The 26,901-nt window shown below is 42.1% G+C and overlaps 1 protein-coding gene across 8 annotated transcripts in view; it reads left to right on the top strand.

Annotated features, from left to right (window-relative positions):
• Positions 1-1,870: 1,870 nt before the first annotated feature.
• The window catches only part of GRM1 (glutamate metabotropic receptor 1), a 177,275-nt gene continuing 152,244 nt past the window's right edge, over positions 1,871-26,901 (top strand). For 3 of the 8 annotated variants that reach the window (XM_061378726.1, XM_061378728.1, XM_061378727.1), the window contains exons 1-2: positions 1,871-2,657; positions 4,131-5,031. In XM_061378726.1, the coding sequence (XP_061234710.1) occupies positions 4,269-5,031 (763 nt within the window). In that variant the 5' untranslated portion in view covers positions 1,871-2,657; positions 4,131-4,268. Of the gene's footprint in view, positions 2,658-2,681; positions 2,983-4,130; positions 5,032-26,901 lie in introns of those variants that run through there. The other 5 variants (XM_061378730.1, XM_061378729.1, XM_061378723.1 and 2 more) reach the window with 4 other exon arrangements.

The following is a 26,901-nucleotide window of genomic DNA, read 5'->3' as shown; positions in this document are numbered from 1 at the left end:
TGACTCCAGATCCTTTTTCGTGAGCAAACAATTCAGTATCTACTACAGAGGACTACCTATGCATGTTTGGCATGCACACTGTTTATGTATAGTGGGTGGCTTCTGTAAATCTTCAAAGGAAAGCATCTGCGTGAGCAGAATAGAAAGGACTATAGGCAATTTATCAAATAGCTGGTATATATTTTAGCTGAGTTCAGACAGGAACACATGAGCTTTCTGCTTGTTTCCAAGGCAGAATAAAATTGTATAATCTTAGTGGCATTGATCCTTGCAGAATAGCTTTAAATCTCCCCAATAATTTAGCTGGAGAGTCTGCACAACTAGACAGTAATTTGACTTTTCTCTCTTGGTAGGAAGAAGAGGAGAAAGGAGCCATGTTTGAAAAAACAAAACTGGGGTCTTAGCAAACCAGGTTTCCAAACTTCAGTTTTTGCTACCCCAAACAAGCCTCCTTTCAAACCATTTGCTACAATACATTGGCCTTTCTCATTACAAAAAAAACAAAACCAAACCATGAGTTCTAAAGAAATACTGGAACAGAACTTCCATTTTAAGCTGATTGATTTAATCTGAAGTAAAAATAATGATACACTGTCCTACACTGTATAAAATGTTTAAAAGGAAAACAGAACAAAACACTTTTGATGCCATCAAAATATTTCAATCAACTGCCAAGTGATTTTTAGGTTGTGTTACATGGGAGGCTGAAAATTGTTCACTTTTCCTCCATTTCAGGAAGGAAAAATATTCAACATCAAGTAATTTCCCATGGAAAGCAAACATTGCGTACAAGCCAGCACCAGCTCCTGTGCTGCTCTTGCCGTGATCCTCTGCTTGTCTTATGGCAATTCGTATCTCTACAAAAAAATGCAGTCCTGTGGGGCTACCAGCTGATAAAGGAACCATGTGTTAAGAAACTTGGGAAGGCAGCAGGACTGAGAACGTGAGCTGTTCCTGAGGGCAGAAGTATTGGATCTGTGGGTTGGGGCAGGATTGAGATATACAAGAGAGAGCGGCCAGAGCCATGCCGTTGCCTTTTTCCTCCTGATGTGGGGAATATCAAAGGCCCTGCAGTCCCAGTGCCTCTTTTCCTAATCTCTCCTAAAGCCTCGTGACATCCCAGGTGTCTTCTCATGAGCTCCAGACCTCTACCAGTTCCTACCTCCTTGTACGTGGTGCTGCAGGGGTTGGAGAGGCAGCAGTTAAGGCCATGGCTGGGCATCAGGACCTGATGATCCACTTGTCAGTCCCACCAAAGCTTAGACTGTCACAGGACGGAGATCAGCTCTGTGTGACACATGCATGAGCCTCAGCAGAAAGACCTGCTGTCTTAGTGAGTGCCAGGTTGGCGGGGATGAAGGCTACAGGGTGCTAAATGTTAGGAAAGACCAATGGGAGCATTTGCAAATGCATGCCCTGTGAGAGCCAGTGGAGAAAACCTTTCACTTAACCACTGGAATCATTTGCTGGCATGCTGCAGGTTCATTGTGTCAAGAGCAGAGACAAGGGTTTAATTATTAAAGTGTGGATGATGGGGAATTTGTTCCTCCTTTACATGTACATCTGGAAACCCCTCCAGGCCCAGTCCTGGCTGAGCTGCCCTAGTCTGGCTTTGCAGTATCTTGGGTGAGCCTCATACCCAGAGGCAGAGGACAGGCAGCCCCTCTGCCCCTTGCTCCCTCATTGGGAAACATGACCTGCTGGGAAAGTGGGCATCAGCAAATCTCTGGCCAGGGTCTTCCTTAATGAGCATGCCTCATGAATAAACCCGCAGCACAGGCAAATAGCTAGCTGTGTGACAGTAAAACAAGCTCAAATATTGACAGAGGGAGAAGACACCCCTGAGGCAGTGTTCACTGCAAACTCTTCTCTGAATGAGCAATAGTTAAATGTTTGTCCTTGCCTCTTCTTTCAAAAGTAGGGCAAATATCTATAGAGTTCCCAGTGGGGAGGTAATCTAACTTTAACTTTTCTACAGTCAAGTAAAACACCCGAGACCTGTGTTAGGGATGCAAGCAGGTCGTCTGAATTATGATATTCAATCTGGTATTATTTTAATCTGACATGCCTCTCACGTGCTTCATTTAGGTTCATCTTGACCTGAAAACTGTAATCTCAATGCCTTTATCCTTACAGGTGATTTATCTTGTTGCAGTATTTTCTTCTCCTTCAGTATAAATATTTATTTTAATAGCGAAACCCTACCCGTGTAGCAGACCGGCACATTTCACTGTCTCGGATCTCCCGAGCACGGTTCTGGGTCCCCTTCGAGCAGCAGCAATCTCTTGCTTTCGCTCTCCCTCTTGCTAATTGTGGCGAGAAGATACCGAATTAAGAGCCGCGGGAGGTGAGAGGAAACACCTCTCCTGCAGCCGCAGCCTGCTCCGGATGAGGCTTTCTTACTCGTTTACAAGACAATAGCCGAAGAAATTAAAGGGGGGGGGGGGGGGCAATGACTGATCCTACCGTATGAGATAATGGATGAGCCCGGGATGACCTGTTTTTTTCCTTGCGGTGGAGCGGTGCTGAAGACAGAGGGCACCAGCGCCCAGCCCACAGCCCTCGCCCCGCCGCCAGCGCGCCAGCTTGGGGCGGCCGGAGAGCCGCCGGTGCCCGCTGCTCCGGGCGGGCACGGAGCCACCGCCTTGCCCGGCCAGGTACGGCCCCGGGGGGACCTTCCAAGTAGGCCGCGGGGCTCAGCGGTGGGGTTGCCTCTGGGGCGGGCGAGCGGGCTGAAGGCGCTCGGGAGAGGGGCTTCGGGGCTGCCCGGGGAGCAGACTTCAGAGGGCTGTGCCTGCGGGCGTGTGTGCACACGCAGCCAGGACGGCGGCTCTCTTCGGAGCATCGCCTTCCCCGTGACCGTCTCCAGTCCTCCGCGTCGCTCGCTGGGCAGCATCCCCGCGGACCCGGCTCCAGCCCGCCTGCCAGCCACAGGGTCGGGGGAGCGGCGGCCAGCCCGGGATGGTGCGTGCCGCTGGCGGGGTTCGTGTCTCAGGGTGCGTGTGTGTGCGAGTGTGTGTGTGCATGCGGTGGGACCGCGGCCGCAGCGCCGGGAGGAGGGCAGAAGTTTGGGGGAAGCTCCCAGTGGTACTGGCGGGCTGCCGAGCCGGCGGTGGCGGGACCGGGGCAGGGACACGGGGGCACCGAGACGGAGGGGTGCCGGGACAGCGGGACAGGGGCTAGAGGGGCAGGAGGCAGCAGGGTATAAAAGCCGGCGGGGTTGGGGCGGGCTGCCGGGCGCTGTCCCGGGTGCTGACAGCGCCGTGGTGCAACAGGGACCAGGCGCGGCCACGCTACCGGCTCCCCGGGCGGCGGCAGCGGCGGTGGTAGCGGCTGTGGTAGCGGCAGCAGCGGCCCCGCCGCCCACCGTTTCCACCGCAGCGTTTCAAGCCTCCAAGCCCAGCCACCGGGGTGACCGCCGGTGACCGCCCGGAGCATGCCTGCGAAAGGCAGGCGTGCCGGTAAGGCACATCAGGACTCTGCCCGCCGTTGCCTTAGTAACTAGTATGTACTTAAGCCCGCTTGCATGTGTGTATGGCTGGCGGAATTACAGTTTTGCCCCCTACACGCGGAAAAGTTAATCTAAACTGTAAAGTAATTCCTTTCTTCCTCCCTGCGCTGACCTTTAAATGACATTTCCCGGTCTCCGGCGGGGCAGATTGCTCGCTCTGTCTTTTCACCCCTTTCTTTACTGGCCAAGGAAATCCTTGAGCTGCGGAAGATGCCTTAAAGTATTCGGAACGTTAAAAGAGAAGCACTTGTCACCCCATTTCCCGGGCAGGGGCTGCCGGGGCCGGGTTAGGACGCTTGTCCGATGAGCGAATTCCCTCGGGAAACTTTCACACCTCTCTGGGTGGGAGGGGATGTGTGTGTGCCGGCGGAAGGTGCAGGGAACACCCGCCTCGGCTTGAAAGGAGTGATCAGATAAGCTTAACATATGTGAGTATGTCAAGGCAAATAAAGACATATGTTAATCCCTCCTGAAACTTCATTTCGAGAGGCTTACCCCTCAAATTGCCCTTGGTGTTTGCGAAAGCAGTCATATCGAGCTGTATGGGGTTGCTTTATCGAGCTCTGGTTTTACATGGCTTTCCCGATCAGCCTGCTTTAAACCCCCGTTTCTATGCCAGCAGGTTAAAAGTCAGTAGGATGGCGGCTGCCTTGGCACCTTCGAGAGCGATGCTGTAAGACTTCGCTGTGATGTTATTTGGAGCAACTTGGGCGCTTGTGGGGGGAAGCGCATGCCATTTCCTACATGTTCTTAAAGCATGTGCAGGCAAGAGGAGCCCGTGAAATTCATAACCTGGGTTTGGATGACATCGTGCAACACCATGATTGGCGTGCTGCTGGTCTTTTTCCCTGCTCTGTTCCTGGAGATGGACGTGCTGCCCAGGAGCGTCGAGCGGAAGGTGCTTCTCTCTGCAGCCTCCTCGCAGCGGTCAGTAGCTCGGATGGACGGGGATGTCATCATCGGGGCCCTCTTCTCCGTCCATCACCAGCCGCCGGCTGAGAAAGTGCCCGAGAGGAAGTGCGGGGAAATCCGGGAGCAGTACGGCATCCAGAGAGTCGAAGCTATGTTTCACACTTTGGATAAAATTAACGCTGACCCCGTCCTGCTGCCTAACATCACCCTGGGCAGCGAGATCCGAGACTCCTGCTGGCACTCCTCGGTAGCCCTGGAGCAGAGCATCGAGTTTATACGGGACTCCCTCATCTCCATCAGGGACGACCGGGACGGAGGCACCCGCTGCGTTTCCGACTCGCAGCCCCAGCCCCAGGGCAGAGTGAAAAAGCCCATCGCGGGGGTCATCGGCCCCGGCTCCAGCTCGGTAGCTATCCAAGTCCAAAATCTGCTCCAGCTCTTCGACATCCCCCAGATCGCTTACTCCGCCACCAGCATCGACCTGAGCGACAAAACTCTGTATAAATACTTCCTCAGGGTCGTCCCATCCGACACGCTGCAAGCCAGGGCCATGCTCGACATCGTCAAGCGTTACAACTGGACCTACGTCTCCGCCGTCCATACGGAAGGTAGGTACGGGGTAGCCCCCACCTTCCCCCTGGGAGCCCTCTTTCGGCCGGCCCTGGGGCGCTGCGCCCTCCGCGGGGGCTCGAGGGTCACCGCCGGGAGACTGGGAGAGCCCGGGTGCTGCCACTTAAGGTGAAAGGGGAGGAGTGCTGAGCGGACGGGGCGGACGAACTGACAGTTTTCTCCGTCGCGGAGGCGTCCCCAGCCTCCGGGCACCGCAGTTTCGGGCAGCGGTGGTGGTGGGTCAACAGCGCAGGAAAGCCTGCAAGAACTCAGGTGTCTGCCGGGCGTCTCATGCCCCGTCCTCATTCAGACACGGAGCGGTTCGTGCATGTCTCAAAACTTAAGGGGTGGCAGCTGGCAGCGGCTCGGCTGAGCCACGGCAGCCCCGGGAAGTTCAGCAAAGCGGAGTTAGGGCTCGGCAGGGACTCCGGATTAGCTGCGGACTGGGCGGCGTGTGAACAGGGTTTCTGGGGCTGCAAGCCCAGGGAAAGAGACCGGGGACTCCCCCTGCAGTTCAGGTAGCCCCTGCGAAGCCAGGTCCCGCGGGGAGGAAAAGGCAGTGTCCAGTTTGGCAGCGGGTCCGGCCAAGCAGGCTCTTATGCAGCTTGAGCAATAGTGAAAAACAATGCTCTGTAAGTTCTGTTAGCAGTCAACAAGTTTTATTGATTTTAAATATCAAAAGACAAATATCACTAGTAAGGGTATTTTTAAAAAGGAAATGCTGGTTTATAACCAGGCTAAGTGGACCAGCATAAACGACAGACAAAAATAATTGCATTTGATAGGAAGCAAAGTCTTGCGATGTGTTATTGTGAAATTCGTGTGGTCCAGTTACGGTCCTCAAAATGGGAATTTTAAGTACAAAATTGCAAACCTGACCACATTATTGCTATAGTTTTGCAGCTGTTCTGTTCCATCTGACTGTGTCTCTTACAAGGATTTGATTTATGATTCCCTCTGGTTCCTGAGCTGACTCCACACCTTTCATTCTCACAGAAATGACTAAGTAAAAAGAGTGAAGAACATACATATTGATGAATAAGTAAAAGAATCTCCAGGAAGAGTTGCATACGCAACATTCAAAGATGAATTGGATTAAACTGGACACCTAAACCAGAAGTGCTGCAATTTGGGGTGGGGACGAGGGGAGGGTAAGAGCAGGAAGCAATGAGCTGACATTTGCAGTTCATTTATGCCCTATTCAGATGAGAAAACAAACTGCTAGTAAGATTTGAACACGAGCTATTAAGATTCTTTATTGCTGGCAGATAGATTTAGATTTTGTGGAAGGCCAGGGTGAAAAACAAACATGAAAGGGGCTAATTCTTTGTTGATGCAAATCGCCATCTCACCCTTTGAGGCACTTCGGGGAGCTCTGCTATCTCTCAGTGCCTGAGGAGCTGCCTCTAGGGACCTGCACCCTCTGTCTCTCCCTCTGTAGATGTAAATTAGCAGGACTTACCTCTTTTGGAAGAGACAACAGTTTATGAAGGTTATTTATTCATTCATTTTAAAAAGATCATTAAAATTTGTAATTCCAGTCACTGATTGTGAGAAATTTTGATTAAATATCCATTTTTATGAGTACGTTACTGGCTGGTGAAAAATGCTTGTTGCAAGATATTTTTATAGACTTCGAGGTGACACTTTTGAAAACAGTGCATCAATTCTACCCTACAGGGTAACAGTCTCCTTTTAGGAAACAACACAAGGATTTTGCAGATGGTGCACTCGAGATTCATATTTGCTTTTCAAAATTATTATTAATCCGTATCTGACATGCCTTTATTGTTGGTTTCAAGCTACAGATTCCACTGGAAGTGTGTATGAAGCTTCAACTTCTGTGTTTCTTTCCAGAAAGACAAGTTATTGACCCCACTCCTATTGCTATTGGTTGTATTCAAAAGACCTTTCATTATTATTTTTTCTTTTTCTGTTAGTATTCATGAAAACTGTTAAATTTCTGTTTTTTTTTTTTTTTTTTCAAATCCCATGTATTCACTGTGAGAGATCTGCTTTCTGGTTTCCTAAAGGTGGGATCATTTTTCAGAGACAACACAAAACCACTCTGAATAATAAGTTGTCATGAGCAAGAGCTGCTCCATCCATGCTATGTTTGGAAATATGGGGATAAAGTGTAGTTAGAAACATTCCTCCTCCACACTTACTCATCGGCCTCTACTCTGTCTTTATGGTGGGCTGCAAAATGCTCTGGAAGGAATTCTAGGGTTGGAAAATCACTTCAGCAAGGACTGCGAGAAAGGGGCGTGTTTCTAGGAAATGCACAGCTTGACACTGCGAGGAAGTTAATTGTGTCACTTTCTGAGTACTCCAGATCCAGTCTGGCCACCTCTTGAGAGCAGAAAAGGTGTTTAGTTCCTCCCCAGCCTTTCGTTCTCATGGGTGTGGGCAATTCTCAGCTTCCGCAGTCACCCAGCCACAAGGGGATGCAACAAGACCACTGAGCTGACTGGCCTCCTGTGCAGCAAGTGTGCTCCTCAGGTGCAGCAGGTACGCTCCTCGGTCTACACTGACCCAGGGCAGAGGCACAGAAAGAGCCTAGCAATGATGAGCCCTTTGTCAGACAGTCTGAACCATCCAGCTCCTCTGTTTACCCTTCCTCACCTCCTATACTCTAGCTGGAGTTATTTGAATACCCCGAACAATACCAGTCTTACATACTTAATTATACCTTTAATGAAAATCATAAATAAATACCACAGAATCCAGTGCCCATGTTTCTTACCGTGAAGCTTACACATGCTGTAAGAATGAAGATAATAGTCACTCATGTACATGATGTCTTTAAGTAGTCCCCAATATCCTACTTTGCATTTGATATGGAAGTTTATTCTTCATGGGTTGGTATTGGTGTTAATTAGTGCTGACGACACTTGACTATATACTATTCCATATATACAATCTACACACTAATACATGAGTTGCATGTAGTTGCATGCCATAACTGCACATTTGCACAGTTATTTATTAAGAAGTATAAACATTACACTTGAGTAGAAACTTCTCATCTAGTAAGATCTGTTTCCAAAGGCCCACATAGCAAATTTCTCCTTTTTGGTTAAAATTGACACAAAAAGCCCCTCATTAAAGAAAAAAGAAAGGTGGGTTACTATGTTTGGTTATTTCATTCTGTGTCTCAGTTATGCATAGTTTCACATCACAAGGGTGCATTTTATTTCCAGAGTGGGCAGCAGTCATTAAACGATGTGAGAAATCTGTGCATCTGCCAGTGGAAGGCTGTGGGACTGTATAGTAGCTGCAAGGCATTTCCAGGGCTATTGCTTTTTTTAAGGATTCTTTGAAGGTAGCTCAGAGTTGGAGTTCATGGTGTGTGTACATCTCAGCTCTTAGGTTTGGAAGTCATTCTTACCTGGAAACACACATAAGCAGATGCCTAACTCTGAGTCAAAGCTTCCTATGGAAATCACAGGCATCAAAAGCTCATGCGTTAAGTTGGGCACAGTCCTAAGTGTGATAAGGACAGAAGGATTTACACTTACTAAGGTTTACTTTCCAAGTGAGGTAGTCTGGTCTTCAATGAGATAACCTCAGAGTCAAGTATTATTCTCAATTTACTAGGTAGACACTGGTTATTTGGTAAAACTGTGAAGAATTACAGGGGACACTTTATTCCTTGCCTGGAGGAGAGCCTTTAGGCTGCCTCAGGACAAGGCAAGAGGTGGCAGACATGACCTCTGCTGTTTTGATGCTAAGGGCACAGACGGTGATCAGGTCGTTTCCAGAAAATGCAGAGGGGTTGTGGGATAGCTGTAGGTTACACCAACTTCCAAAACTCACAAAACACTGACACCCTGGCTAGTGATCAGCACCGAGTCTGCAAATCCCTCTTTTAGCTGTTCCTCTTATACACGAAGCTTGAGGGATGATAGTGTAAGAAGCCTTTTTATCACTTCATCTCCCAAATATGTAAGTTCTGAATAAGGAAATATAAATACTTAATGCTTGTGCCTGGCTTTTAATTAAAATTGTTGCATATGTGTTAACCTTATGAAATGTGAGATTTTTTTGATTCTGTGAAAACAAAATCTGAATGTGCAGAATAGATCCACTTGAGTACTGTTTGCAATTTATTGGACCATTCTTATGCGTTAGTGTACACATACCCCTTTATAAACAGATTTCCATTCCAACAGATTAACATGCAGGCTTTGTAGCAGCAACTTTGGAAATGGAATGATTAAGTTAATTGCACCAATTTTTGATTCTTTATAGATTAATTTTAAGGAGCACTAAGATGTTTCTGTTCTTGATCAATTTTGTCAGATTTGTATTGCCAGGCTGTTTCTAATTCTTGAGTACAAGGCTTAAAATTAACTATGATGAAGCAGATGGCACAGCTGTAAAAACTCCCAGATCAAAGTAGATAGTAGGTATATTATCTTCACAATGAGTTTTGATAACGTGCTGTACACTCTCCACTCTAGTAACATACAGAAAACTCATAAGCATGGTTATATATGTTGGAAGGAGGATGGGAGTGAGTGGATCTTGCACTTTATTGCAGATTTCAGAGGAAATAAATTCTTTCAGTAGAACTCACTAAAATAGCTTTATAGAAGATAATACTGCTGTTCAAACATAAATGAGGCAATATCCATCAAATAGCTCAAAGGAATAATTTTCATACAGTTGTGTTTAATTTCTCACGAGGTGTTCCTACAGCTGTTTCTAACAATGTTATATTATTAATTCCACAGTGTCATTTGATGATTGATATTTTCTGATAATATTATGGTCAGGGAATAGGGAACAGCAAGACCGGTTCATGTGTTTTCCATTTCAGAGGTTACAAGTATTTCTGTAGGTACTAACAGTTACAGAAATTCTCTTAACCTCATCAAGTGTTGTGAACTGTGCCTGAAGTGTATGTTCACAAATGCAGATTCCAATCAATTTTTTTCCTCTATTTAACTAGCTTCACTAACGGTCCTTTTCCCATCCTTTGTGGTAGGGAAAAGAGGGAGAGAGATATGTCCCATGGATGACAGAAATTAATTTGAAAACAGGTAGGGACTAGAACACTCCCTTCATTGGATGAATTAATTACATTTGTTAGAAAGTGCTGGGAGAATCATTTACATTGACTGATGTTGGCAAAATTACTGTGGGTGACAAACACCAGAGAGGTCAGGAGAAATTCCTCAAAATATATTGCTTTGCAATACTCCTAACTTAAAAATTAATATAGCTTTTCAACTGCACAACCGGCAGCTGCATGAGTTAAATCAGCTCAAAGGACTCATCGAATTTCTATGCCTGCTTTCTCAGCAATATTGCTAGAGTTCATATTTATCAGTCAGCACCATAAGTTCATTTGTTCTTTACTTCTATTTTTTATTGCATTATGCCCTTGTGTTCAGAGTTTTATGTCCCACAATTCTTGCGAGCTCCTGCAGGATTCTTGTCCCACCGAAGGCTGAATTTAAAAATGTTAAATGGTCTTGGCTTTCTCGAAAAGCTTTGTGAAAATGCCTCTAAAATATTCCTTTGAGCATATGGTTCATAATATGAAGGTACTTGTCCTTAGGTTTTGTAGACAGAAACCAAAAGCTATGTGAAGTGAGATCATATAACTATAAGTAGTGTTACCCATTGAGAAACATCCTTCAGGGGTCCAGAAGAATACCAAAGTCATTGCTAACTGGTGCTCACTGACCTATGTGAAACAAAGTGAGGTTTCAGTATATTTGGTGGGTGGCAGGTGTTCATAGCATAAGCCACCATCCCAGATGGCAGTAATTAACACCTGTGCTGGCAGTCTGAATGGGAGAGCCAGAAACTGACTGGACATGAACTACAATAGCGTTTCACCTAAAGAAACCATCCCTTTGCCTATGGGTATCTAACGAATGCTTAAGGTATGTCACCAGAGGTGGGTAGAGAGAGGTGTGCAGCAAATGAATATTATCCAGTGGGTAACCAGCTAGGTTTTGCTGGCTAGTTTTTCAGCCTGGACCTTTTCCTAAGCATTATTATTATTATTATTATTGCTATTGTTATTATTATTATTCTTATTCAGACTGGAGCTTTTCCCAAGCATCATTCTTCTTCTTCTTCTTCTTCTTATTATTATTATTATTATTTTCTTCTTCTTCATCTTCTTCTTTATCTTCTTTCTTCTTATTGTTATCGTTATTATTATTATTACTACTACTACTGCTACTATTACTATTAATGTACAGCTTAAATAACAGTTTCTAGATGTAGTTTGCTTATCAGTGCAGCACAAAGTTGGCTGTTGAGAGAGGTGGCAGGAGTCTTGTGATCATAGCTGTTGCTGCTTCTTGTTCAAAATTAAAGAAATATTAAAACTGCTGTACTAGTCCTCCAACAGTGGGTTGAATATTAAAAGAAGCAAGAGCAGGGCATGTACAGAGCATACCTTCACCACTCCAGTACTTTAGTAACTGGGGGTACCAGCTACCAGTGAAACTTTCCGTTATGAATTTGTCTAACCCCTTTTTGTGCCTATTTATACTTCAGTCTCTATAGTATCATAACAATGAAGTGCAGCAGGAGGGCCAGGAGACCTCCTTGGATGGACAAGGAGCTGCTGAGGAAAATTTGAGGGGAAAAGAGTCTTATGAAAGGTGGAAGCAAGGACAGAAGGCCTGGGAAGAATACAGGGATGTTGTCTGGGAAGCTAGGCACCAGGTTATGGAAGCTAAGGCCCAGTTAGAATTAAACTTGGCTAGGGATATGAAAGATAACAGGAAGGGATTCTATAGGTACATTGCAGGTAAAAGACAGACTAGGGACATTGTAAGCCCTCTCTGGAAGCTATCAGGAGAACTGGCTGCCCTGGATCTGGAGAAGGCTGAGGTTCTTAATGACTTCTTTGCCTCAGTCTTCACTGGCAAAGGCTCTGACTGCACCACCCAAGTCTTGGAAGGCAGACGCAGGGGCTGTGAGAATGAAGACCTTGGGCCCACTGTAGGAGAGGATCTGGTTCAAGACCATCTTAAGAACCTGAACGTGCACAAGTCCATGGGACCTGATGAAATCCACCCATGGGTCCTGAAGGAGCTGGCAAATGAGGTTGCTCAGCCACTGGCCATCATATTTGAAGACTCATGGCAGTCAGGTGAAGTTCCCGATGACTGGAAAAAGGGAAATATAACCCCCATTTTCAAGAAGGGGAAAATGGATGAGCTGGGGAATTACAGACCAGTCAGTATCACCTCTGTGCCTGGCAGAATCTTGGAGCTGGACGGCTGCATGCAAAGAGCTGCAGTCAATGGCTCAATGTCCAGCTGGAGACCAGAATAAGAAACCTCATCAAAACCTTTCTTAAATTCCAAGTACTCCATAGTGACTGTGTCATTCATATGGTTTCTTGCTTCAACAAAGATGTCTAATAGAATTCTGAGGTATGTATTTTCTCTGCAAAAGCTATGTTCATTCTTCCCTAATACAGCATATTTATTTATTTGTGCATGAATACTGGTTTTGTTAAGGTTCCTACCAATTGCTTTGTGCAGAAATATCTGAATTTTGAAAAAATACCATGTCTTTTGTTCACTGGATTACCCTCTATGCCTCTGTACTGTCTTCTGCTAAAAAATGAAAACTAGTATATGAAAATATAAAATTACCCAACTTTACTGCTTTTGTCTGTTTTGATGCTAAGGCCAGTTTAACTGGTAGTAACATACCACAGCAGAAATTTAGCTGGTATTGGGCAATTTGTTAAAGGCTATCTTACAGATTTGTTCTAAAATACATTCTATTGACACCTAGGACTACAGTTCAGTCTTATCCTACATAAGGAATGACCTTTGTATGAGAACCATTCTATCCACCTTCACAGCCAGTGCAGACTGAGAGAATTAATTTGACTTTTCTGTTATGGTTTTGTCTTCCCTATGTGATCTTTTATGCAACTGGTTATCACTGAATATCAGGCAAGTTTCCCGTTTCTGGAATATTTGAAGACTGGTGGGCTATTAGATTTTATGCCTTTATGTCTCAAAATTGTTCCATCTTGCTTTATTGTGGTTTTATATTTCATTTATCAAGGTATACTCTGTTCTGTTTTCCTCATTAGGATATAATTTAGACTTTTAAAAGTATTTGTTTTATTTTTTATTTATTTTATTTGTTTCATTTTAATAGCTTTAGGAAATTTACTTTTCTGCTTTATCATGCTGGCTTTTCTCATCCTTTTGGAGCTTTGGCTTTCAGCCTCTCATATATTTCTGAGTAGTGTTCATGTAATTTGTTAGCATTTCACTTTTTTGGCTGCTCCTTTTAATGTCCTTGAACTTAGCTTTCTCATAGTTATATAATTTATTTTGGTTTAAATTAAATATTAGTGTACTGTTTTTTCTTTTCTTTTCTTTTCTTTTCTTTTCTTTTCTTTTCTTTTCTTTTCTTTTCTTTTCTTTTCTTTTCTTTTCTTTTCTTTTCTTTTCTTTTCTTTTCTTTTCTTTTCTTTTCTTTTCTTTTCTTTTCTTTTCTTTTCTTTTCTTTTCTCTTCTCTTCTCTTCTCTTCTCTTCTCTTCTCTTCTCTTCTTTCTTTTCTTTTTAATACATTTAACATGCAGCTTCTTTTGTTTTTCTGTCCAAATATGACTAAAGTTCAGGTACAATTACAGACCATTTTTTGCTTAGTTAGGTCTTCTAGCATATAAAACTAGATTAATAATTGTAGATCAAGATTAGATCAAGAGTTGCTACTTTCGTGAATTCAATGAGCAGATGAGTAACACACATGGAAAAGAAATCAGTACACAGTATGTGAGATCTGTCTTCATTTTCCATTATCTAACTTACAGTCTGGCAGTAGTACACACAGAGCGAGGGTGTGTTAATAGCATTTTGTGACACATGGGGTGCTTTTTAATGAAAAGCACCATGCATCACAAGCTGTCCTTTCCTCTTGTGACATGCCACTGCCTAGATGGCTTGTATCAACCAGTGGAACAGATATTTTCTGAAAAGTTATATTGTTTGTTGCAAAATGCCATGGTTCTCCATTTGAATGATTTCCATTTGTATTCTCTCTTGAATATTTATAAACAAATGAATTTGTTAAAGTATGTTTGAATTATATTAGCAGAGTGCAATGACTTGTAGATCCTTTTGAAATTTGATAGAACTGTGGTAAGGATAGGCATTTGGCAGTTCTGGTAGACAAAGAAAAGAGCGTCATGTCCCACACTGGTGCAGAGAGCAAATGTAGCTGTAAGCATCTTGATCCAATGCTCACTGAAGTTAGTTGGTGGTCCTCTGTTGAGTCCAGTGGATCCTCGATGGGGATCAGCATGGTCATCAGAGGTTATCTTTTCAGGTTATGAGGCTGACATTCCTCAGAAAGCATGAAAAATCCACAGGGCTTGTGAATCCCACAACTAGAAGGATCTCATAGTCAACTGAAAGTAGTGTAAAATGGTGTGAAGGCAAACTGTGTTTGTTGGGTTTGCATAGATATTAGAGGTTATTCATACACATAATTTTTTCTTTCCAACTAGAAGAACACTGAATTTAGTTCACTTCTTCCCATGCAAATTCCCCAGTGAATTTAACTCTTGTTTCTCTTTGGAAATAATTTGAGGAACAAACTTCTTAAATTCAGTCACAATTTGCATTTTTTTGACCAGCAACTTTCATCCTTATTCATCTGTGGATACAGATGGATTTATACAAGCTTGTAATTTCCCAAACATTTCAAACAAAACTCATCCTGGCAAAGAGCAATAAGAACCAGGCATGAATATTGCTGAAGTGACAGCTATTTGAAATCTGAATAAGTGTTCATAAATACTTTCTTAAAATGTCTGGCCAGGCTCCATTGAACACTGAATGTCTCCTTCTCGGTGGAGTAAAATATAAAAGATAAATTTGTAATTAATTGTCAGGAAGTGAGAAAACCTTTCATGCTTATTTATATAAGCCTTTCTAACCCACATGGTAGTGTGGAGAGGCCTTAGCAAATGGAAATTTGGCATCTAGATCATCATACTGGGTATTGAAAGATGGTGATCCTCCTAGCAAGAATGTATTTCTCTGAATGCAAGCTCTGCATGTGTAAAGCTCAGTCTTTGCCCTGGCAGCAAATATGCGGATGTGTGTATTGACAGTACTATAAAGGAATGTTATTTTATTAGCATTGCTAAAACTGGTAGGATGATTTGAGAGACTGGAAAGTTAAAATTCACTCCTACTGATTTGTTCAGAATGGATTCAAGAAGTGGGCTGACAGCATTCTCTCAGAGCATATCCTAATTTACCAGGACATATTTCCTTGGAAGGATAAACTCATATTTAGGATCAGATTAAAAACTCTACAGCTATATGAAGCAAAATTCTGAGCTGGGGCAGTTCTTTGCTGGAACAAAAGTTGAGAGGGGGGAATGAACTAGCCAGCAGCCCTGGCAATGTGGGTATCACTTAGTCCTTTCTTGTTCCTTTCCCCAAGGCACGACAGTTGTCATCCTCAGGAATCACTGCCTTCCCTTGTAAATAGGCTTAGCCTTCCTCTAATACCTGCCTCATTCAAACCACTGTCAAGTTTGACCAGGACTCCCAACACTGGACAGATCAGGCTGTGCATCCTAAGTGACACAATGCCAGTCACTCAGAGCCTGAATTCCTCCTTCTTCCCACAGACTGCCAACTGGTAAGTGAAATCATGAGAATGACAGGAAGATTTTCCAGGAGCTCCTTCTGGATTTGTCACTGACCTTAGAAAGAGATGGCCAATATTCTGTTAAGCACATGCCCCTACCAATGCCTATAATGGTGTACCCCGTTATTGGCATCCTACAAAAGGGTAGGATAAAGATGTAGTAAAGGTCCAAGTCTGCAGCATGGGGACAATAAAGTGCAAAACCAATGTTATGAAGTTGAGTGAAGCAATGAATATTGATTTCAGTGTATTATGGAACAATCAAAAATGAACAGTGTTGAGATATGCCAAAAATCCAAAGGCAAAAGACAAATGAGCTATGCTCTGGCTACCAAGACAGCAATCCTCAGAAGAGTAATAAGGTGATGCTTCAGGATTCAGCTGAAAAAAAAGAAAATTAAATTAAAACCAATCAGTGTGACTCTATGGAAAATGGGTCTTCCCAAAGAAACCTGATTTTATTCCTTGATAAAAGTGCAAACTTGATAGCTGCCGATAGCAGTGTGGATGAAATATCTTGGATTTCTGTGAGACACTGAATTACTATTACAGTGTATCTTTTATTAAAAAAGCACTGTGCAATGTCAGAAAAACAGGCGTCTCATAAATTAAAACTCATCACACTGACCTCAGCAAATAGAAAGTGACCATCAAATGAGATTGTCTACTGCATTGCACAGAGCTTGACAAGTTGTCTAATGCCACACTGTCTTAATCAATGATATAAAAAGCGTAACTGCTGACAAAATATGCAGATTTTGAAATGGCAATTAATGAAAAGGGAAGACTCCAATCTCTTAGGAAGCTAGGCCCAATCTAAGAAAATGTATGTTAATACAGTTAGATGTTAACCATAAATACAAGAACAAAGCACATGTTCAAACTTATGTAGAATTTTGTCCCTAAAAGAAGTCCTATATATACTATATGGCTATAGAGAAGCTGCATCAAAAAGAAACCCCAACCCAAAATACAAAAACCTAATGTCATCCTTGAGAGAGTGGGAATTTTACTTCAGTCTAAGGATTATTAGCATTAAGTTTGCTATTCTTTCTTCAGTTCTGTTGTTAAAATTAAAAAAAAAAAAAAGTTTAAATATTGAAAAGAGGGATGAAGCTGTAAATTATTTGAGGGCTGAAAAAAATGCTTTATGGCAGGAATCTAAACCATCTTAGTTTATCTGGTTTGTCAAAGAAATATAGCTTGATTTATCATAAAATGTTTCATTTCCTCCAAGTAAACAAGAGCAGTAGGAACTGCAGGGCTTTATATCCTAATGGTTAAATGCATAACAAGCACCAATTGCTGGTAAGCCAATTAGAAAAAAGAAAAGTATTTTTACTTGTGGTAGTGATTAACCACTGGGACAAATGAGCTTTCAGACTTTTGATGTTGCCTAATCAAAATTGGCTGCAGATGTTCCAGAACAGTTTCACTTAACATGCAAGCCACTGGACACAACAGAGTGTGGTCTGGAGTGAATGTATGGACTGGCATAAACAGGTGGTCAGATATTAAGGGCTGACAGTTCTTCCTGACAGTCTGATTGATTTATGGATAGTTTTGATTATGTAAGGAGGCAAGACAAAAAGTTTAATTTAAAGAGTAGCTTAATATTCATGTGTTAACCCATCTGCTCGGCTGCTTCAGAAAATTCAAAGTATCCTGTGTTGTTGATACTGATTATAGAGGAAGAGAAACTCAGGGCAAAATAATTCCCTCAGTCACATTCAGTTCACTGTCGCAGTTTACATGTATAATTTTAAGTCAGTATTTGTTCCCTTACCAGCAATTGGTGCTTGTTATGCATTTTACCATTATGTTACAGAGCCCTTTAATTCCTATTTTGGTTTGCTTGGGGGAAATTTTCAGTTTCATGCAGGTTTTATACTACACTTATTTGCTTACTTGTGACATAAATGTCAGCCCCTGTGACTGAAGAAAAGAGCAAGTTTTCCAGAAGGATGCAGTGACATTTTTCTATGGTCTCATTAATTAGAATGCTACTTTGTACATAAAATGATATAATTCATCTGACAATCCATGCAAAATAAATAATAAAAATGCCACTATAGAGAAAACAAGAAGTTGGTAGCTCGGGTAATCAACATTTTTGCTCAGCAGTTTTTCTAGAGGGGAATTAAGTGGTGAATTTTGTGAATATTTGTTTTGATTTTAACAGAGAAACATGGGCATCAATATTTTCTGGTTGATTGAGAAACAATCAGTATGTTATAGATGCTCTCCCTTCATTCAATGAACTTCTTAGCATCCTTTTACGAGAAAACTTAGAGTATTGCCATGTTTGAAAACTTGTTGACCTTGTCACACCTACTTGTGCCTTTTCTATGGAGCCCAAATACATGTGAAATAACATATTCCACTTCTATCACAGCTGTAGTGTTGCCTGCAAAGTGTGAAGCAGAAATGTGCTGGTGCCACAAATATCCAAAGTCACATCACTGCTTTTTATAGTTCATATCCTGAGAACATATGAATAATAAAATACTCTTTAAAATTCTGGAAATACATCTGTATTTACATTCAGAACCATGATGTGGCTTTAATGAAATCAATGGGACTGAAATTTAGCCACACATCAGACTCTATGGAAAGATCTGTTAAGGTGTATAATACTCTTGCTTGAACCCAAGAGGCATGTGGATGCTAGTATAAGTAAATAACTTTAAGGACTTGAATTGTAGAGAGCAAGAATTAATTGCACAGTTACAGGACACAGTTTCTGGAGATTGCACAGATCACAGCACTGTTCAGTGCCTTACAAGATTAAGCACAATGTGCTTATCTGATCTTAAAAAAAAGCATTCTACCAATAAAACTAACATTTGTAAGTCTTGCAAAGGTCTGTGTAGTGCAAAAGGGTAGGGGGAAACCGAACAGCCTCAGAACTGTGCATATCAGAGAATTATGAAAACTGATGGGTGGGTTAACTTAAGAAAGGCTGTAGCACAATGGAGAAAAAGGGCAAGATTTTGGATGTGCTCCTTTGAAGAGACAGGTAAAAGTTAATTGCCCCTTTGTGTCCTAATTTAAAGTGGAGTTCTGAAATAACTGACTAGACTGGCTATCTTCTATAATTTAGTGAATAGATCAAGGTAAGTAAGCAGTTGACTGAATGTTGAAAATTCATTGTATTTGCCCATATAAGAAGTAGGATGTACTTTTAGGTATTTCATTCGTTTTGCTTTTATTATTCATTTGCTACAAACTGGATTACACTAGGGTAAATGTCACCTGGATTATTTTCCTCTCTCTTTCTCAATGAACATTTTTAGAGTGCTGATTTGTATGTGCTTAAATTCACAAGCTCAGGCAATTCTTTTATCATAATTCATGCAGGAAAATAATACCCAAAGCAGAAAAGTGAAGGAGCTACTTCTGTGTCTCCATCACACAAAGACTTCTCATGTAAAAGGCTGCTGGCTTTTTGGTGCTGTCAACCTCCTTACACTAGTACAATCTTTAACTTCCAAGGAAGCTATCTTAAATGGTCTAACTTCTAACAAATACTAGCTTAAATTTCAGAATGCGCTACATTTTGAGAAACAGAAATGTAAAGAAACCCTACTAATTACAGCTCATATTCAGAATAACTGATATGTATGCTTTATTGCTCTGCAGGCAGGTTTCATTGTACAGCCAGGAGAACACAGAAGGTGATAGGGAGTTTCCATGAAACAGCACTGGGCTGCCTTGATTTGGGGTGAAATTTGTTGAAATGAAAAGATTCTTGTGGAATAATTTGGGTTTTGCTGAATCAGCACCTTCCAAAGGGAGAAACATCTTATAGGAATCTTCTAACTGGCTCCGCTTCTAACTCTGGGTCTTTGTAGTCATTACAATCAGATCACATTTAGCCTTTTATTATTGTAAGCTATTTTAATCTAAAAATAGAGTTCACTTTCAACCTCATTCCATCAATGTCAATGGAAGATTTGCCACTGTTTTTTGTAGGAAGAAGATTTGGGTATAATTATTACACAATTTCAATGCAAATGTACATGCATAGGAAGAAAATGTACATATATATGAAGAAAGAGACTTATAAAGCAGAGGAGCTGAGGGAAAGCCTGTACATCCTACTAATAGAAAAAACATTTCTTCAGTTTGCCTTATTTTTAATGTAGAAAGGTTTCAGGAGTGCATTCTGAAAATGTAAATCTTTATAAAGAATTGCTTCATGGTAATGTGCATTTGAATTTCAGTCTCAGAGAAACTTGGCTTTATGCTGCTACTAATTATCTTTGTGGTGACAAAGGGCACTGCTGTTTAGAATAAATGAAAAAGGATGTTCTTCATACATTTTAATGAACAAGACAGTGGTGATGATAAACACCTTCAAGCACAGACGTTTTACCCTTAATTTCTGCAACTTTGACTTTATTCAGAGAATTTAAGTTCTGCATGAATCAAGGAGTTCTGTTTCACTGCTTAATTAGGAATAGACCTAGTAGACAAAATGGATCCAAATGTGTTTCAAAGTTACGCACAGAAGACAAACAAAAAGAATGGGGATGTTTTACTTTAATGCTGCCTCACCTTGAAATGGGGATTGGTTACGGCTCAGCTGTAAAGATGAGTAATTCATTCATTTATTTATTATGGAAGAAAAGTGCTTTGGACAACTGAAAATAAATTATTTCAACCCTAAAAAATATTTTATTGTGGGGCACTCTTAGTAAGATCTAAGGAGGGAAACACAATGGTGGTTCCTATTTTGCGTCTTATCTCACTGATCACACTGACTGGAAGAGATTCCAGATTGACTTTTCCTGTGAGAAGATGGGAATAACATTTTGTGAAGTATTGATCTGAAATATTACAGTTGTATTTTGCAAGGACTTTTTATATGTTCATTTTTCCAGGTGGTGGGTTGACCCTGCCCAGAACATCCACCCACACAGCTACTCTCTCACTCCTCCCCATTCCGTACCAATGGGACAAGAAGAGAAAATAGGAAGAGCAAGAGCAAGAAAACTTGTGTTGAGATAAAGATAGCTTAATAGATGAGGGAGAGGGGGGAAACCAAGGAAAACAGCAGAAACTTTTCACCACATCTGACAAGCAGACCTATTTCCAGTCAGTCTCCAGACAATGATCCCCTTGGAAGCCTAGAATCCAATTCTACCTCAGTTTTTATTGCTGGGGCTTTACCATATAGTATGAAGTAAATCCCTGGCCAGTTCGGGTCAGCTGTCCTGGTTGCATCCCCATCCAGTTTCCTGCCTATCTGCAGCCTAATGACTGTGAAGAATGGAAGGGATAGAGTGGAAAAAAGAGAAAGCTTTGATGCTGTGTGAACACTGTACAGCAATAGCCAAAACATCGGTGTATTGTCAGCGCTGTTTTAGCTACAAATCCAAAGCATAGCCCCATACAGGCTGTTGTGAATAAAGTTAACTTCATTGCAGCTGGATCTAGTAGAGCCTAGCTCAAGAAACTCCATATTTCAGTGATTAAGTCACTCTCCTGTGTAAAAGATGTAATTTCTTATCCTATTATTTGAAACTGAACCTGCATTGCCCACGTCTCTGATGAGTGCTCTAAATGGTGAACTGCTTGACTTGAACTTTTGTGTCTGCAGAAGCCTTGTTGAGTTTGTAATGTCGACATATTGGAGCTTTCACAACCAACACAGTAGAGATAATAGCATTATCATTTCAAACTGTAGCTAGCTAGTCAAGTATTTAGAAGTTTAATACTATTTAACCTAGATTTACAGCCCAGCATACTCTAATGGACAGTTCCCAGGTCAGATGGCTCATGCTCATGTAATCTGGGTATCTGTGTGACCAACCATGCAGGAGAAGTTATATGGACATGTTACAAAAAAATGTTACAGATATTTGCTACATTTAAGTTTAAAAGTTTCTGTGTTTTTTTTTAAACGTATTTCCAAGTGTTCTAGAAGATGTGATTTTGTAAGAACTTCAACTGCTTTGAAATAGGAAGCATATATTAGGAATGCAGAATAGAAGCAGCTTTGGTGTGATTTGAGCAGAAGTTTCCCAAGATGCAGTCCAACTCAAAATCATGATTCTTCAAGCATCTTCTTTATGGACTATCCACATTGTAATTGCATGTGTACACTTAAGGCATTTTAAAATCCAGCCTGGTAAGTTCCTCAATATCAATAGTTCTCTTGGAATGTTATTCTAGAATTTGATTCATTTTAAATTAAAAGCTGCTTAATGCTTTGCTTTTGGTTGTTGCTTTGGAGATTGTTTTTTTTTTTTTGGTTGTTTTTATCCAAGAAGGAGATCTGAGAGAGTTAAGCTCACTTTAAGTTATATCTTCCTGTCTTTCATGGTCTTGATGGCTATTCTTTGAAACTTCACTGGTTTTTCAATATCTTGTAGTACTGGATATTACTGCAGAAGCAGTCATAATCTGAGAAATAGAGTTAAGGTAGTATGATTTGGTGAAGGCTGAGGTTCTTAATGACTTCTTTGCCTCGGTCTTCACTGGCAAAGTCTCTGACCCCACCACCCAAGTCTTAGAAGGCAGACGCAGGGACTGTGAGAATGAAGACCTTGGGTCCAACGTAGGAGAGGAATTGGTTTGAGACCATCTTAAAAATGTGAACGTGCACAAGTCCATGGGTCCTGATGAAATCCACCCGCAGGTCCTGAAGGAGGTGGCAAATGAAGTTGCTCAGCCACTGTCCATCATATTTGAAAGTCAGGTGAAGTTCCCGATGACTGGAAAAAGGGAAATATAACCCCCATTTTCAAGAAGGGGAAAATGGATGAGCTGGGGAATTACAGACCAGTCAGTCTCACCTCTGCGCCTGGCAAAATCTTGGTGCAGATTCTCCTGGAAGGCATGCTAAGGCACATGAAAAATAACAAGGTGCTTGGTGACAGCCAGCATGGCTTCACTAAGGGGAAATCCTGCCTGACCTATTTGGTGGCCTTCTATGATGGGGCTACAGAACTGATGGACAGGGGTAGAGCAGTTGATGTCATCTATCTGGATTTGTGTAAAGCGTTTGACACTGTCCCACATGACATTCTTGTCTCTAAATTGGAGAGACATCAATTTGATGGATGGACCACTCGGTGGATAAAGAACTGGCTGGATGGCCGCATGCAAAGAGTTGTGGTCAATGGCTCAATGTCTAGCTGGAGACCAGTAACGAGTGGTGTCCCTCAGGGATCAGTGTTGGGACCGGTCTTGTTCAACATCTTTGTCCCTGACATGGACAGTGGGATTGAGTGCGCCCTCAGCAAGTTTGCCGATAACACCAAGCTGTGTGGTTCGGTTGATACGCTGGAGGGAAGGAATGCCATCCAGAGGGACCTTGACACGCTTGTGAGGTGGGCTGATGCCAACCTCATGAAGTGTAACCATGCCAAGTGCAAGGTCCTGCACCTGGGTCGGAGCAATCCCAGACACAGCTACAGGCTGGGCAGAGAAGAGATTCAGAGCAGCCCTGTGGAGAAGGACTTGGGGGTGCTGGTCGATGAGAAAATGAACATGAGCCGGCATCAGTGTGCGCTTGCAGCCCAGAAAGCCAACTGTATCCTAGGCTGCATCAAAAGGAGTGTGACCAGCAGGTCGAAGGAGGTGATCCTGCCCCTTTATTCTGCTCTTGTGAGACCTCATTTGGAGTATTGTGTGCAGTTCTGGTGTCCTCAGCATAAAAAGGACATGGAACTGTTGGAACAAGTCCAGAGGAGGCCCACGAGGATGACCAGGGGACTGGAGCACCTTCCATATGAAGATCATCTGAGAAAGTTGGGGCTGTTCAGCCTGGAGAAGAGAAGGCTGCATGGAGACCTCATAGCAGCCTTCCAGTTTCTGAAGGGGGCCTATAAGGATGCTGGGGATGGACTCTTCATTAGGGACTGTAGTGGTAGGACAAGGGGTAATGGGTTAAAACTTAAACAGGGGAAGTTTAGATTGGATATAAGGAGGAAAATCTTTCCTGTTAGGGTGGTGAGGCACTGGAATAGGTTGCGCAGGGAGGTTGTGAATGCTCCATCCCTGGCAGCGTTCAAGGCCAGGTTGGATGAGGCCTTGGGTGATATGGTTTAGGGTGAGGTGTCCCTGCCCATGGCAGGGGGGTTAGAACTTGATGTCCTTTTCAACCCTAACTATTCTATGATTCTATGATTCTATGATATTCTGTACTACAGTATCACACTTATTTACATAGCTAAGAAACAATTTATTCCTTTTTTTTTTTTAGCCACAGCAGAACCTTCAGTACTTATCTATTATAATCTCCAAGTCAGTAATTGCATCCCATGATTGAGTCCATGGGATGCAATCCTGTGGACTTTATCCCAATGTCCTGTATGCGTAAGATTTTTAGTTCCTCAGAGTTTAAATTTACATGTATATTTAACTGCGTATGTCTCTGTCTATGCCCAGTTTAGCAAATCACCTAGATCATGCTGCATTAGCAGCTTATTTCCCAGTGTTTCTGTCATGTGCAAATGTTATCAGTAATGCTTTTGTATTTTTTTTTCAGGTCACTGATTAATATTAAGTAGTAAAATCTAAGAATGATCCTTATGGGACACAATAAAGAGACATCCATTCAATGAGCATTCCTGCACTGCAAGTATATATTGAAACCTACCAACCAGATTTTAACTTATTTCTTGTATGCAATACTGATTCTTATCATTCTAGGTTTTTAGCCAAAATGTAATGCAAAATGAAGGTAGATGTCCTGTGGAAATCTGACTGCATTGCATTGACATTATTATTTTTAATAACCTAGCATGTTCACTGAGAAAAGACATTTTGGATAACTGAATTTAAAAGATCTGGTTTCCACATACGCATAACAAATGTCACCTGTTATATTGGCTCGCTCCCTTAATTTTTTTCCTTCTTCATGTCAGCTCTTGAGTTATTTTGTCCAAAATGGATTTCAGGCTGACAGATTGCAACTACTCAGGTTAACTCGTGTATCCTTTTGGAATATAACACCATGCTGCCTTTGTTGCAGTCCTCTGGCACTTCACAACTTTCGACAGCTATTAAGAATAATTTCCAGTAGTTCAGAGAGCTCATCAGCAGCTTCTATCCGAAGTTATCTGAACACATTCATTTTAAAATGCCTGCCTTTTGGAGCTTCCTCTTGGTTTTCTTCTGAGTTGGAAGGGAAATCATCATTCATCATCACCATCAACACCATCATCATCTTCTGGTATGTATACATTGTCTGTTTTTTCTCAAAATACAGAAGATAAAAACTTATTATATGAATCTCCCTCTTCTGCAGAATCCCTTCTGGCACTGACCCATCATCATTATCTTTTATTAGTATCCTTTTCTTTCTTTTCTTTTCTGAAGTTCCCAGCTTCTCATGTTTCTCTGTTACCTTTTGGAATCTCATACCACTGACTATAGCCAAATGGTGTTAATTTCTTTTTTTCCAAGACGTTAAGGCCAGTTCAGATCTAAGCAAAGAGTGTGGCTGGCAGGACTTACTGGAAAATGCAGAGGAAGGCACAGCTCTGCTACCCAGTTTGTCTGTGCTTAGACTGGCAGGCAGGGCTGACTGGTGTCACTAAGGGCAACAGATGACTGATGAGAGAGTAGCTGCTGCTTCTGCTCTGGCAGTGACAGCTCCTAGTGGTCAGGGCTCCCTACTTCCAACTCAGGAACTGCTAGAAGCTACCATCCTGCTGCTCTGGAGCTTTCACCCAGTCCTACATCCCAGGGCCCCTCCTCCCTTCTGCTCATGCTTTTGACAGACCGCTCCAGTGACAGCACTCCTGTGTAGCAGATGGCTCTTGCTGTGTGTGTTCAGAAGATGGCAAATCTCTGATGGTGTTGTTCAGAAAGTTTGCCCAGTCAACATTTGGGCCACTTGAGTCATTGTTGTGCTTTTAGCTGTGCCTGCAGTTGCTTTCTGCATTGAAGAAAGCCATATTATGTTTCTCAAGGATAGTAAATATAGCAGCTATCTCAGGGGAAGTGTCTATTCCCAGTGTAGCCTTATGACAGATTGCAACTCTATGAGAAAAGAAAGAAAACCAGTCATTTATGATTCAATAAATTTTTTTCACAGCACCCCATAGGTAAGAGACAAAATAGTTCACCCCCCTATTGTTGTATATACATACATGAGCATACGGAAGTGCTCTGGATATTCTTCATTGACATGTTGTTTTGTGTTCATTAATCTCTGCTAATACAGATATCCACTCAAAATAAAACATTATTTAGCAGGAGAGAACAAAACAACTAATCCACTGAAATTAAGTTGTCAAGACAAAAATAGCTTGAAGAGATCTCAAGAAATGTTAAGAAAAACAGCTTTCTGCCTTTGACTTTCTTTAGATTTGTTAGATTGGAGTGCAGGCATCGTGTCAGAAGAGTGGCAGTGCTTGTGAGAGAGCATTTATCAAGTGCTAACAAGAGGGTGAAGGGAAATTGAAATGCCATTCATTAAAAGTGAAGTACTAAATTTTCCACTAATTCATTTTGACAGATGATATTCTGACAGAGTTGACATCTATAACAAAAAGTGAATAAAGTGGATGCAATTCAGGAAGTGATGTTTCTTTCCCTCCCCCCGCCATGATATCAGTGTAATAGAAAATTCAGACCTGTTTTTTATTTTTTCTTAAATCTGTTTATTTCTGATCATAAATACTTTTTGTTGTAAGCAGATATCTACCTACAAAAACAGCAAAACCATTAACTTCTTAGATCGTAAGCAAAATGAAGCAATTAATCTGATTAACACTGCCAAGGAAAACTGTAGTGTCTAACTTCTTTTCCCAGGCTATGTGTGATGTGATCTTTTAAAACATCACTTTGTTAGCAGCCTTTGCTGTCTCAGTTGGATTTTTTCCCTTGCAAATGCAAGCATTATTTCATATTAAGTGTTGATGAGATTTAACAGAAGATGGAGTGCCTTGGAGGGAACTCTTGCAAGTTACTGTCTTGTAAAACCTTAGTTACAGCTGTCTTTGGGGTGTAGGTTTGAAAGCAAGGCTGGCAGACATGTTCTAACAAGATTTTGCAGAGGTACTTCAGCAATGTATTTCAGACATAATTATTAGTCATTTTGTTTGCCTGCTGGTTATTAAACTCTAATCTGTGTCTGAGAAGTGCCAACTGAAACTCATCACAACACAATTTAGGTCCCAGTGAAGGTCCTGCTATTCCTGACCTTTTCTTTAGATGTTTACTATGAGGGTTGTGG

Source organism: Neopsephotus bourkii, unplaced genomic scaffold, assembly GCF_033783945.1.
Source record: "Neopsephotus bourkii isolate Nb327-2 ecotype Australia unplaced genomic scaffold, CSIRO-AGI_Nbou_v1 NB_1767, whole genome shotgun sequence".
Lineage (NCBI taxonomy): Eukaryota > Metazoa > Chordata > Aves > Psittaciformes > Psittacidae > Neopsephotus > Neopsephotus bourkii.
This window is presented reverse-complemented; position numbering and strand designations above follow the sequence as displayed.